The sequence below is a fragment of the Periophthalmus magnuspinnatus genome, chromosome 23, assembly GCF_009829125.3.
Source record: "Periophthalmus magnuspinnatus isolate fPerMag1 chromosome 23, fPerMag1.2.pri, whole genome shotgun sequence".
NCBI lineage: Eukaryota > Metazoa > Chordata > Actinopteri > Gobiiformes > Gobiidae > Periophthalmus > Periophthalmus magnuspinnatus.
In genome coordinates this window covers 993,084-1,007,731 of record NC_047148.1, presented here as the reverse complement: position 1 = coordinate 1,007,731, position 14,648 = coordinate 993,084, and the positions used below count along the sequence as shown (strand labels likewise).

The window sequence follows — 14,648 nt, the reverse complement described above, 5'->3', positions numbered from 1 at the left end:
CCATTTAATATATAAGTAACAGATTCTATAACGTGTGTACTAGGGCTGCACAATACTGGAAAATGTTGTGATACACAATGTGTCTGCAGAAAACCAGATATCCATATTATTGTGATATTTTAAAATACTTTTTTGTCACAATAATTTCAGTTATAATAAAACAAAAAATCCTTTAATTTTCCCTGAAACTCATTTTGGTCTGATAAGGAAAATAGATGTGAGCTTTAAGCCATGTCAGAATGTTGTTTCCTTCCCAAAAACATACCTCGAGCTGTGTTTTGTTTCATTCGCACATGTTTGAATAGCCCTTTATTATTTGTCTGTCTACATCTCCAAAGCTCAAAATGCACTGTTCCACCTCAACTTTACCTTTTATGTAGTAGACATTGGAAATTCCAGGGCTGAAATTATCCAAATGATTTTAGTGAAGGTGTATAGAGATTAAAAACACAATGGAGCACTCCCTGTTTTGTTTTGTTTGAGAGAAGAACTAAATATGCAGGATTTGTGTGTTAAACATGTGTGAATGAAACAAAACGCAACCCTAGTTGTTTATGATGAGGAAGCAATATAATAGCAATAATATAACAGAAATCAGAAAATAGTGTAATATGACCCCTTTAAAAAAACATATGTGATATAGTGAGTATGTTGCAATATCAAAACTTTTGTGATGTATACACTAGAGCTGCAAAATATGCTGAAGTGTGAAAAATAACCGAACAAAAACTGACAACATCCCATTCTTCTGCTGCAGCATGTCTCATATTCGGTTACATGGGGATCATTTTACAGTAGAAGTATGACACTCAACCTCATTTTCTCCATAGAGACACAGCCCAGAAGCAGAGACAGGGGCATAGACACCAGACAAACATGAACTTTACACAGCCCTGTCCTCAGGCTCAGAGGAGAATCAGGGTCTCATCTTGATACGCCCTGTCAATGTCAATAACACAGTAATAGTGTATCCTCCTGAGCTTTCGGGGGTAGTAGTCCTGTAGGTGGCACAGCTCCTTGGTGGTGCTGTGTGAGATTATTGACAGCACTGAGAAGAGATGGGCAAGAACAGAGGGGCATGTGTCGGTGCTGGTTTGTGAGCAGGACTTTTTCCTGTCCTCTCTTGTGTCCTCCTCAGATCTGTGTGTCTCTGTGTGCTCCTTATGTTGGCCCGGGTGCTCTACACCTGCTCCTGCCGCACCTGCCGAGAGCTGCACCGTGTGTCCTACAGGAGAGCAAGGATAGGCAGATTAAGACTCAGGGCCATATAACTACATCATTAATCTGGTTAGTACAAATTTACATAGATTAGTGGATATAGAAACTGGTGTTAGGAGCTGTGGGTATAGTTTAAAGGTTATAGTGTTAGGAGAGATGGTCTTTGACTTGATCCACAGGGGAAGTTACATGGACACAGTAGCTCACAGATAACAGAGATGGTAGTTTTAGGTTGGGGTGATGTGACTCTGGTGCTGTGTGACTGGACATTACTTTGCTCCAGGGCAGGGCAGAGCTAAGAGAGTCCCCTCTTTGCCTTCTTGCTCTCGGGGCCATCTTCTGAGCTTTGGCCTGATGGCTTTGGCTCTTTGCTCCGCTCTTTGTCACCCACAACACGTAGCTTTACCTAGAAATCATCAACAGTCAGTCTCCCACTTGATTTCACATGTTTGAAATGTTGTAGAAAATGCTACCGGGTTTAGTTAGCTTTAGCTTTAAGTTGGTTATGCATTTGGATGGTGGGATGGAAGGGTCGACAGCTACATAGCTCTTTGTTGTGATGATGTTTATGGCTAAGTCAGCTCCCACTGGGCACTGTTCTAAGTTCTCAGTGAATTTCTTTCATTAAGCCGTTTTAGGATTATTAGGCCTCTTGAACTGGACAGTGGGTTGTGGAAAGAAGTTTATGGACTCACCGCAGCGGCCCCTGAGGATCTCATGTTCATGCTCAGTCTGTGGGTGGCACTCTTGAGTAGGGGAGCTTTCCTACCCAGTTTGAGGTAGAAGTGTGTGGTGTAGGGTGTGAAGCTGAAGTCCTCCCTGAAGGAAACATCAGAAGCATCAGTACAGACAGACACAGATGAGTATCCACACTAGACATGGCTTTTAAAGAACACATATTATGCTAAATTATTATATTTTTAATTATGTCCACATTATATTGTTGTTCAATATGTTTAATTCTTATCTTTGAATGTTTGCTTAATTGTAGGTTGCCTTGTTACATCTGGCCTGGGGACAACCGATGAAAACTAGCTCTAGTCAGCTAACTCGGGCACATTTACATTTTTTTGTAATGTTGATTAATGTGCATTGTCTCTTTTTTAAATAAAAAAATAAATAAAAATAAAAATAAATAAATGGAATTTTTGGAGTTTTTTATGCAATATTGTCCCCTCATCAAAATCATACCTGGAGTTGTATTTTGTTTCATTCACGCTTGTTTTACCAATCCCTAAAATCCAAAATCATCTTCTCTGAGCACACAGAAAATGCTCAGTTTGCTTTTTGCCTGTTTATCTGTGATTTCTTCTGTTCAGTTTTAAGTTCATAAAAACTAAAATTTTGTTCACAATGAATGCATGGCTCTATTAGAGTAGCATTCAAAGGGGAATTGTTTACTTTCCCATTTTACATTGCTGTTGCTGACAGCAGAGGGAGCTAAATGCCTCATTGGAAACTGAGTTGTAGTTCATAAAGTATATTTTTCAAATGCACATATTTTAAGATAAGTAAACATAAAATACTTATCCCAAGGTGACCAAAAGCATGTTTAGAGGTGAATGCCACAATAATGCAAACTATGTGTTCTTCCCATGTTCAAATTCCACAGTACTTCTTTAGTTACACTTAAAAAGATTATTTTAAAATACATAGCCTCTATTGAGTCAAAAGGTATGGTAGTAAAAACATGTAAAATATAAACTAACAAAGTCATTTTTTGGCCATATTTTTCTTATTCTACTCATAATCATTTGATTTTACTAGTCCAGACCCTGCTGCATCTGTAGGTGTTATTGGCTCTGTCTTCAGCCAATCAGACAAAACACTGACATATGCAATTTATTTTCCCAAAAACCTTGAAAGATGACTTAGGCAATTATGCTAAAAGGCTAACAATGAGTAAGTTGTTGAGTGAGAGTGTTGAGTGTGACCTGAGATATCCCAGCAGCAGCATGCGCACCAGCACAGCCTCTGCATCATGCCGCCCCAGGGTGGTGATCTGGATCATCTTCCTGTGTTTGGCTGGGCCCTTCCCACTCCAGGCCTCCAGCAGCTTCAGGGGAGTCAGCTTCTCGTCCTGAGACGCAGCCAGCTCCAGGATCTGCACCACCTGCCGTGCATGAGGGCTGATGTCCACTGAGTTGTAGTCTGGAGGGGACAACCAGCAGAGGGTTAATAACGGCTAGCCATTAGAGTAGTGAAATCATGGTATGAAATGATAGCGTTGTCTGTTTCATTCATTCAAGAAGTCTAATACATCAGTATGTACATTAGTAGTTTTATTACTGAATTATAAAGCAACTCTCACAAAAACACAACAACAAAGTAGATCATCAACCTCCAGCGTAGAGATCCTGCCCCATGAACTTATGCACACCCTTCTGCTTTAACATGGTGTTTGTTATGGAGGCAGATAAAAAGCATTTTTTCATTTAGGTAGATTTTTTGTGGGTGCACATCATTTTAAATTGAGAGTTTTTAATCAGACAGAGATCCAATAAGAAAGATGTCCGACCAGAGAGACATCCAGCCAGAGAGGTTTAACCAGCGAGGTCTAATAGTAAAAAAAAAATGCACCGTTTCTATGGCGACACGTGTCACACATCTGGTTACAGTCCTTCTCCTCCCACACTTCGTCAAAGTGAACAGCCATGAGAGATCGCCGACACCTGCCAGTACAACACATTTACCGTCACATGATAGGGTTTTGGGTGGTCACATCGTATGGGTTTGCACAGCTGAGCACCGCTTAAACATACTTTATACTTCATAAATTCAAAATGTATAATATTTTTTACTAATAGATAAAAATAGACATACAAAAATCATTGCCTCACTGTTTTTTATGATGGTGGGTGCTTCCTACCTGTCCACAGTCTGGCAGTAGTCCACCATCTGTAGCAGCTTCTGTTGGCCCACACTCTCCATGACCACCATGGTGCTGATCCTGAAGATGTCTGCAAAGCCATAGTAGACAATGCAGTCTGCAGGCAGGTCGTCTCGGCCTTGGAAATACAAGTACATGTGTAAGTCCTTGTGTCTGAATTACAAAGAGCAGGTATACAGAGGAGCACCTGACCTGCACGGCCGCTCTCCTGGTAGTAGTTCTCAATGGACTTGCTTATTGTGTGGTGGATCACGAAGCGGACATTAGGCTTGTCTATGCCCATACCAAAGGCCACTGTGGCTACCACAACCTGAGGACACACAGGCATCCAGCACCCACATCACTATAAACACCTCTTATAATGATGGCTTAGACTGTCCCCTATAAACATGATTCAATTTATAAAGTTCATAAAAACAAAATTAGGCCTTCTCTCTTTAGCCCCTTCAGAGCCTCCACAGTCAGAGTTTAAGTCACTATTGGCTTTAGCATTAGCATTAGCCACGATCTCAGTCTACCTCCCCTCACTGATCAACTCCGATTCCAGAAGGTGTTATTGACAGGCAAATTAACCAGAGACGCATGCTCCATTTGGGTAAAAAACAAACATGACGGCTTACGTTTAATACAAGGCAAAAAAAAAAACACAGAGGGCTGAGAAACACCACAGATTTCTGCAGTATCAACAATCAAAGTACCAAACTCTTATTTATCTCAGCTAAAAGAAGAGACATATTTTGTTCTGAATGATACTAGAATTTCGGAGAGGAGATATCTTCTGCATTTGAGACACATGATACAAATTAGCAGCTGTGGTTGCACAGCGGTTTGTCACACTCTATGGCCCGATTCCAGACCCTTCTGGATTCTAACAGGATGTAGAAGGTACTGGCTGTTCAGGCAAATAAATATCACGATACATCACTAGAGATATAATATGGCCAAGGTGTTTAATGAATTGAGCAGTTTTGTTTTTTGTTTTTTAACGGGGTAGCAAAGTGCCTCTGAGTTAGTTCCTCATGGCCTGCTTTCCACCTAGACGATGGTGACACTTGCCTGGATCTTGTTGGAGGTCCATTTGCGGTGGACCCTGGACTTGTCTTTGGCGTCCATATTGCTGTGATATGGGTAAGCCACAATGTCTTGCTTCTGCAGCTCTGAGGACACCGTCTCTGCGTCCTTTTGGGAGAAGACGTACACAATCCCTGATGACACAAGGCAGACAATATGTACAGTTGAAACCAAAAGTTTATACACTATTTAAAAATACAAATATGTTTTTTTCCCCACTGTCTGACATGAAATCAGACTAAACATTTCCTGTTTTGCTTTTATTAGGATTACCAAAATGATTCCTATTTGCTAAATGCCAGAATAATGAGAGAAGGATTTTTTTTTTTTTTTTTACAATTTTTCATTACTTTCTTCAAAGTCAGAACTTTACATACATTTCAGTAGTATTTGGTACCACTGTCTTTAAACTGTATGACTTGGGTCAAATGTTTTGGATATCCTTATGCAATCTTCTCAAAATAGTTGACAGGAATTGTGTGCCTTTTCAGGTCTGCCCATACATTTTCAATAGGACTGAGAAAGGACTTTGTGATGGCCCCTTAAAAACAGTGAGTTTGTTATCCGTAAAAGCATTTTGTAACTAGTTTGCCAGATGGTCATTGTCCATATGGAAGACCCATTTGAGGCCAAGCTTTAACTTCCTGGCTGATGTCTTGAGATGTTGCTTCAATATTTCCACATAATGTTCTTTCCTCATGATGCCATCTACCTTGTGACGTGCACCAGTCTCTTCTACAGCAAAACAACCCCACAACATGATGCTGCCACAGTTGGGATGGTGTTCTCCAGCTTGAAAGCTTCCCCCTTTTTCCTCTAAACGTAACAACGCTAATTATGACCAAACAGTGCAATTTTAGTATGGTCAAATCATAGGACATGTCTCTGAAAATGAAGGCCTTTGTCCCTGTGTGCATTTGCAAACTGTAATCTGGCTTGTTTATGTTACTTTTGGAGTAATGTCTTCTTCCTGGCAGAGTAGCCTTTCAGCCCATGTCGGTACAGCACTGTGGATAATGACACACTCTTACCAGCTTCAGCAGTATCTTCACAAGATCTTTTGCTTTTGTTCTTGGGTTGATACGCACATTTTGGACCAAAGCTTGTTCATCTCTGGGACACAGAGATGGGTTAGGGTTACAGGGTAATCCTAATTGGCCTAAAACAGGAAAGGTTTAGTCTTATTTTATGTCAGACAGTGTGAAAAAAAACATGTGTCTTTTTATATAGTGTATGTAAACTTCTGTATGTGAAGGTCCTTTAGGGCCTAGAGTATGCGTCCTCTGTACCTGACTGGCCCAGGTATTTCCTCTTGATCAGCGAGGCCATGTCATTTAAAGAGCCATCTCTGTCTGAAGCTTTGAATCGCACCTGCAAAAAACACAGAATCACTAAGAATGCGTTATGTGCTGGATTTAATATGCCAAATTTGACATTATATATATATACATTTATAGTTAAAAGTTAGACACTGGATCTACAATAAGGTACAATCAGTATTAAACTTATAAGTCAGACAGACAACAATCACACAATCATTTGAGACTATTCTTCTGTCTGCTCCATGGGAGCTGTAGCTACAATAATAGCTTACCAACACTGAGTGTGGAGAGAAGAATGCATTGTAAAGCACTTTGGGTGTCTTGAAAGGCGCTTTATAAAGCCAATTTAACAATATTATTAGATTTCATCCCGCTGTATAGACATAATCTATAGGCAAGACTGGTAAAGTAAGAGGAGTGTGCACCTCGTAGTAGAGGTTGGTGCGGTTGAAGGAGGCAGTCAGGGTGAGGGGTTGTGACACATTCAGGATCTTCTCACAGTCTTGGAGCACGCTGGAGGTGGCTGTGGCAGTCAGGCCTAACAGAGGAACCTGCGGGAACTGCCTCTTCAGGATGCCCAGCATCTTGTAATCTGAAGCACACAGAGATACAGGGACACAGGGACACAGGGACACAGGAGAGACGGTCAGCACCCACCATCACATTACACAAAAGAAAAAAATGGTTCACTATTAAGAAGTGGAATTAATTTGTCTATACTTTTTATAATTTGCTTTTGTAGCCATTCTTTCTTTAGCATTTATTCATGTGTTTCAGTGCTAATGCTAACATTAAAATATGAATTAATAACAAAATGTCATTTGTAATAAAGAGTGGCATTATTTAAATAATTATTAGGCTCCAAAATTAGCATTAACATTAGCACTGACACAAAAAGATCTTTCTCTGTAAACACGGAAGTGTCCTCTGGTGAAGTTTTCCCCACATTTATAAAGTGTTTAATATGTCAATGAGCAGGTGCAGAAATGGTCGCTGATGGTAAGTAGCCGGCTGCCCTTGTGGACAGAGCCTATTATTTTGCCAATTGCCTAAATTTTCTTTTATTCTTTTTTTCACTATAATCTTTCAGTTGTGGAGATGGACAACACAGGATCTTTTCATTGCATTGCTCTAGCCCTATCATGATCTTTAATCTAAGTTGTGGCAGAGCAGGTCTCACCAGGCCTGAAGTCGTGGCCCCACTGGCTGCAGCAGTGTACTTCGTCCACGGCAATGCGGCTCAGTAGCTGGGCCTTGTACGCCTTCTCCAGACGTGACATCAGCAGCTTGCTCTTGGCGATCTTCTCCGGAGTCACGTAGATCAGCTTAAAGGGACTCTTGGGGTCCGCCATGGCCGCCATCACTGTTTTTGCATGCTCCTGAAGGCAACACACAAGCCAGGGTTAAGTTTGACCAACGGTTTGAACTACAGATTAGAAACTGACGAATTGTAAAATGAATTGTACTTTTAGTCAATTCTTCAGTTTTCCTTAAGAAGCCCTTGATGCAAAAGCAAGGCTGCATGCACTCCAAAGGCTAAAGTAATGACAGAAAATCCACTACCATTAAGATGGATATTTAGTATTGAGGCTAGTGTTGTCAAAAGTATCAAAATCTGATATTAATCAATACTAAAACTAGTATCGCAACTAGATAGTCGTTTGAGCGGGTATCGCCACTAAAAAAGTTCCTGAATAGCATTACAATGATCTTGAGCTGCATCAGAACAGAAGTATAAAACCACATAGACTAGTATATGCTCATGCACTACTATGGAACCTACCTCGACGATTGAAGGACTACAAAGATGTTTCTCATTATTATCATGGTATCAAAATCAGTACTGAGTATCAAGTCTATTCCTTAGTATCAAAGTCAAGTTTGAAATTTTTAGTATCTTGACAACACTACATTTGAGCAGACATTAAAATAACACCCCATGACCCCATGAATTGGCACGTCACCTGTATGATTCCATGGAAATAGAGAATTAAAACCATACTTACATACAGAACATTCCCCACAGAGATTTTATGAGATATGTTTTATGCCATACTACGGAACATTATAGTCAAAGGAACAATATTTTCATGGAAACAAGCGGGAAGAGGCCTTCTTCTAAACCAAATATGAGCGAGGTTTGTGGAGATGCAAGACCGCTCACAGCAAGATTGTTGTTCTGTGTTTATTGTGCAGTAAGCAAGAAACGTGACAACGGTACATCAGCCAAAACAACAGTAAAAAGTAAGCAAAAGTGAGGGGGTCAATCCTGGGACCCCTGTTGTTCAATCTCTACATGCAGCCACTAGGCCAGTTAATATGCAACAATAATGTGTCCTACCACAACTATGCAGATAACACTCAATTCTGTGTTTCATTGGCAGCAGGTGAATATGGACCAGTGGATTCACTCACTGCATCAACAGATCAGTGTGTGGATGCAAAACAACTTTCTCCAGCTAAACTCAGACAAGACTGAAGTCATCATCTTTGTCCCACAGAAACATATATAAAGTGTTAGCAGTCACCTCCAGTCTCTCTCTCTAAAACCTTCAAATCAGGCTAGAAATCTAGGGGTAATAATGGACTCAGACTTGAACTTTAACAGCCACATCAAATCAATAACATCTGCAGCTTTTACCAGCTAAAGAACATTGCAAAAATCAAAGGTACAGTGAGACAAATAAGTATTTGAACACCCTGTGATTTTTCCTTCTGATTATACTGCACTCTTCTGTTTTAAATGCTATTTTTATGATGATTATGTGTGATTACTTATTTTGATTTGTGTGATTTTAATAATTATTTTTATTTTTATTCTGTAAAGCACTTTGAATTACTTGGTGTACGAATTGTGCTATACAAATCAACTTGCTTTGCCTTACTTTTGATGCGTACAAATGCGTGAAATTTGAGCACTACCCAATAAAAGACATGATTTGTGTATGTGTCCAAGTTACCTTGGAGCTGGAGGCGTTGAGCATGGCAGCAGGCACCTCCAGAGAACACAGGAACATGATCTGATCCTCCATGAGCGAGACCAGAGGGGTGACCACCAGAGTGAAGCCTGCACATAGAGAGCAGAGGGGTGAGAACAGACTGTATAAAGAAGTGGACTATACGAAAAATGCAGGTTATTGAGGCTAGCAGTTATGGGGCAAATTTGGAGCCTCGTTCCATATTTGGAATTCCAAGCACGAGTACCATAGCAACCAAAGAGCCAATCCGGAACGAGGCTGTTGAAGGTAATGGCCCTTCCTGCCTACACCGCTGGTTTAACAGGGTGCAGGCACTTAGGAGCGCTGTCAACCAAGCCTGTTGCTAATGCTAGTGAGAGTAATCTTGGGGTAAGAAGGCACCTGATTTGTCTGTTATTAATGTTCATATCTTGACTTATGGACACAATAACGAAAGCCTGCACACAGACAGCACAGCAGTCACACAGCAGTCATACATACATACTTTGAAACTGTAGCTACCCATCAGACCAATCACACTGTTCCTCATGTGTCCAGATCCCACCACTCCTCGTCTCTCACTCTCCCCTTTAGCATTTGAAATGTCATTGTGGGCGGAGTTTCAGTAAAACATTTGGACACACATTTTGTTGAATGTTTTTTTCTTCATTTTTATGACTATTTACATTGTACATTCTCACTATAGGCATCAAAACTATGAATGATTACCTGGGCTGCAGAGCGCAGGCAGCTGGTAGCACAGGCTCTTACCCCGGCCCGTGGGCATGACGAGGAACAGGTCTTTGGAGGACATAGTCAGGTTTATGGCCCTCAATTGCAGAGGGCGGAACTCACGCAGATGGAATGTGTCATGTAGGTGGCGCTGTGCCTCATCTGACCAGGAGAAATCTACTCCCAGCACACACGCAATAGAAAGAAAGAGTAATTACTATGTAGTTATACAGTAACTACTGTGTAGTTACTCCTTGTATAAAATGATTATCTTGTGTGTCTTAGTAGTATTTAGTATGAAACTATAAGAATCCTCCATTGATATCCTGTTCAAATCTGCAGAACTGATAGACTCAGTCACTTACTGGAATTTCACAGTAGAAAGTAGCAGATTTTCATTTACTTGTATTTATTGTTGAAAAATGACTTAGTGACATGTTTTAACAGTGCATGTATGACCCAGTGTTGGTGTTTTTTGTATAATCACATCAAGTGAGTCGAGTATTAGGTAGAGATAAGTGGTAGGTTTTACTATTACTTTATTTAACCAGGAAAAAAAAACAATTGAGATTAAAAAAACTCTTCTTCAAGGGAGTCCAGACCAAGAGGCAGCAGTTACAACATATAAACAAGAATAAAATGATACAGATCACAGATGGTGAAACTGAATTTTTCTGAAAATTTGATTTTACAAATCTTTATTTAAAAGGGTTTTAAAAAGGATGTGTCCAATCTGACTATTTATGCTACAAACCAACTTGAACACTTATATAACAGAGGAGTATTCTGAGCAGCCTCTTTAAAAACTATAAATCGGCACCTAGGAATCCATACAGGAGGCTAAGCATGTGAGAGGTATAAGAACAAACACACTTCTGACCCTCTAAGAATAAACCAAAGCCAAGTCTAGTACCTGTTCTGTCATAGCGCTTTAGTTCCTGTTTGGTGATGGCCGATGCTCCCTGTGAGGAGGAGGAGGATGAGGATGAAGAGGAGGCCCCCTCCCTGGAACCCTCCTCCAGCTGAGACAGCAGAGCTTTGCGCACATCTTCCAGCTCTTCCTGTCTCTGTAGCAGCTCAGAGATCTGCTCCTCCACCTTCTGTAGCTCTACCTCCACCTGCAGTAGCTCTGCACGCACATCTGCAACAGCATCACAGCTCAGCAAAAACCCTCTACCACGCATATCTGCAGTAGGGTTGTCAAAAGTATACTCATTTGAGCAGATATCGCTACTAAAAAACGTCAGTTTCACGGAGCAGAAATGAACTGATCCTGAATGGCTTTAGAATGATCTTGAGCTGTATCAGACCACACAGACTAGTATACAGTGGCTTGCAAAAGTATTCATCCCCCTGGAACTCTTTCAAATTTTGTCAAGTCACAACCACATATTAAATTTTTTTAAATTTGCATTTTATGTGAATAAGTAACACAACATGGTACATGTGTGAAGTAGAAAGAAAATTATACATAATTTCCAGAAAAAAAACAAAAAAACTGAAAGTGCAGCGTGCAAAAGTATTCAGCCTCCCTAATTCAATATTTTGTGGAACTGCCTTTTGCTGCAATCACAGCTGCAAGTCTTCTGGAGTATATCTCCAGCAGCTTTGCACACCTACAGACTGAAATTTTTGCCCATTTTTCCTGGTAAAACAGTTCAGATTTGATGGAGACTGTTTGTGAACTGCAGTTTTCAGTTCTCAATTGGATTTGGGTCCAGACTTTGACTGGGCCATTCAAACATATGAATATGTTTTGCTTTAAATCATTCCATTGTCGCTTTGGCTTTATGTTTAGGATCGTTGTCCTGCTGGAAGGTGAACCTCTGCCCCAGTCTCACGTCTTCTGCAGACTCCAACAGGTTTTCTTCCAAGATTGTCCTGTATTTAGCTCCATCCATCTTCCCATCAACTCTGACCAGCTTCCCTGTTCCAGCTGAAGAAGAGCCCCCACAGCATCATGCTGCCACCACCGGGTTTAACTGTGGGGATGGTGTGTTCAGAGTGATGTGCAGTGTTAGTTTATCTCCACACGTAGCATTTTGCTTTTAGACCAAAAAGTTTGATTTTGGTCTCATCAGAGCAGAGGACCTTCTGCCACATGTTTGCTGTGTCCTCCAAATGACTTCTAGTGAACTGTAAACAAGACTTTTTATGGATGGTTTTCAACAATGGCTTCTTCTTTCCACTCTTCCATAAAGATCAGATTTGTGTAGTGCACGACTAATATTTGTCGTGTGAACAGATTCCCTCACCTGAGCTGTGGATCTCTGCAGTTCTTCCAGGGTCACCATGGGCCTCCTGGCTGCATCTCTGATGAGTGCTTTTGTTTGTTCTGTAAGTTTTGGTGGACGGCCATGTCTGGGTAGGTTTGCAGTTGTGCCATACTTTTTCCATTTCCGGATGATGGATTGAACAGTGCTCCTTGAGATGTTCAACACTTGGGAAATATTTTTAGATCTAAGCCCTGCCTTAATCTTCACCACAACTTTTTCTCTGACATGTTTGGTGTGCTCTCTTAACACTCTCTTAAACTTCTGTGGCCTTCACAGCATTTATACTGAGACAAGATTACACACAGGTGGACTCTTTTTAGTCATTAGGTCAACATTCAATCTTTCCAAAATCATTAGGAAACTTCTAAAAGCAACTGGTTGCATTCAAGAAAAAGGGAGCTGAAAACTTTTGCACACTGCACTTTCAGTTCATTATCTCATGGGTGTGAAACAAAAGTCACTCTGCTTTGAAATATGTGTAGCATTGTTATTCTGGTATAAAATAGTCAGAGCTCAGATGCTCAGAGGGGGTTTAGACTTGGACTTAGACTGAGAGGGGAACTGGAGGAGAGGCCGGGAGGCTACCAGTCTGTGACCAGAGCAGGCCTGGGCCCTGTCCTGTCTGTATCTGTAACAATAAACCTTTTTTCCTGTATTTCAAAACTCACCGAGCTTCGCAAATGGATTACTTTTCATCTAGAACTGTAATTTTTCCACAACTATAAATTTCACTGTATTTTGTCTCCTTAAAAGTTCACTATGTAACATTTCTTGTGGAAGTATGCCATCTACTTGATTCTATAGAGATATTGATTTACCTGGTATCAGGGCTGTGCCATTAATTAAACTGTAATAATGATCAACATTCAGTCATGTCTAATGGTCAGTGATCAGCCTGGGTCTTTTTAATGGAGGTCTTCAGCCAATCCTCTGTCAGTAAAAGCCTTTGGTTTGGAGCAGACGCAAGACTTTGGAGGAAGACATTTTACTATGGTAGTCTTTATGTTCAAGAAATTAATATAATTTTTTTGGTCGTATCACCCAGCCTTATCTGCATTCTTCTGCATTACCATGCTTTCTTACTGTGAGTGGGGTGGCTTCTCCACATATGTGACCTGAAATGTGTCCTAGTGGCATCACCTTCTTTTCTCCATGGAGACGAGTTCAATGTGGAACATTATAGGCAATGCAATAACATCTCCATGGAGACAAGGCAGAACCTCCACCAGAAAAGGGGGTGATTTATAAAGTTAATGGTATTTAACTCAATTTCAGATAACAAGGCAAACTACATCCTCAGCAAGAAGAAAGTGACAGAGAACCTGCCACTACTGTGTGGTGTTTGAAAATAAGATACAAGTTAACATTAAAAATGTTAAATAAATTATGCAAAATCTTGATAAATGTAATCCAATAACTAATGAGACATAACAAAGGAGTATGTCCTGCATGATTCCAGATTCAGAAGTGGGCCATCGTTCCTTAACTCCATGGGTAGAAAGTAACTAATTACAAATAACCATGTTACATTTAGACTCTTCTATTTTTACTCTAAGCAGATTTGAAATAAGCCATTTTATAGACTAACATAAAAGCAGACTTACCACTGTCTTCCCTGCTGTCCATGATCGTAAACTCAGACTCTGCAAAACCACAGACGCTTTGTAAAACAGACACAAGCACCAAGCACCAACCTACTCGAGTAGGACTTACATGCGGATAATTATGATTAAGTTGATCTGCTCATGGGCAGCACAGTAGATTTCGTACTTATAACCAGACCATAGCAGATAGATATGAAGCAGTAATGTAAAGTACTGAATAACTGTTCACCCTTCGGCTTCAGGCGGTCTGTTGTGTTTCCAGCCGGGGTTGTGAGGTATGGGACCGGACGCTCCGACCGCGTGGCTTCAGAGTCCACAGATCAGTACGGGTTTTACACTTTCAGGCTTTGAACTGCGCGTCTGCGAAACGTGAAATAAGCAAACCAATCAGTCATATTTTATAAGTTGTTTGTAACGTGATTAATTATGTTCTTTATTAAGGCAAGGCAATTATTTAGCAATCCTCTGGCGTATGTAAGTAGTTTTGAATTGGCTTGGTGGGGCAGAGATTTTTTTCCCCAGTATTTATAAACGCACCTCTGCTTATTGGCGGAAATGACGTCAAGGCGCATGTGTTT

The 14,648-nt window shown here is 40.6% G+C and overlaps 1 protein-coding gene across 2 annotated transcripts; it reads right to left on the bottom strand.

The window, feature by feature from the left end:
• Positions 1-719: 719 nt before the first annotated feature.
• recql (RecQ helicase-like) lies at positions 720-14,324 on the bottom strand. Of its 2 annotated transcripts, XM_055232034.1 has the most exons (16): positions 14,180-14,324; positions 14,071-14,109; positions 11,104-11,331; positions 10,188-10,367; positions 9,462-9,568; positions 7,682-7,880; positions 6,927-7,093; positions 6,469-6,550; positions 5,165-5,313; positions 4,301-4,418; positions 4,088-4,226; positions 3,799-3,890; positions 3,153-3,369; positions 1,914-2,037; positions 1,492-1,624; positions 720-1,225 (listed from the first exon to the last, which is right to left on the bottom strand). In XM_055232034.1, the coding sequence occupies exons 2-15, from the start codon at positions 14,090-14,092 to the stop codon at positions 1,514-1,516; spliced, it is 1,935 nt and encodes a 644-aa protein (XP_055088009.1). In that variant the 5' UTR covers positions 14,093-14,109; positions 14,180-14,324; the 3' UTR covers positions 720-1,225; positions 1,492-1,513. The 2 variants fall into 2 exon arrangements, with proteins under 2 accessions (XP_055088009.1, XP_033845066.1); XM_033989175.2 differs by lacking the exon at positions 14,180-14,324 and having other exon boundaries at positions 726-1,225; positions 14,071-14,127.
• Positions 14,325-14,648: the final 324 nt, after the last annotated feature.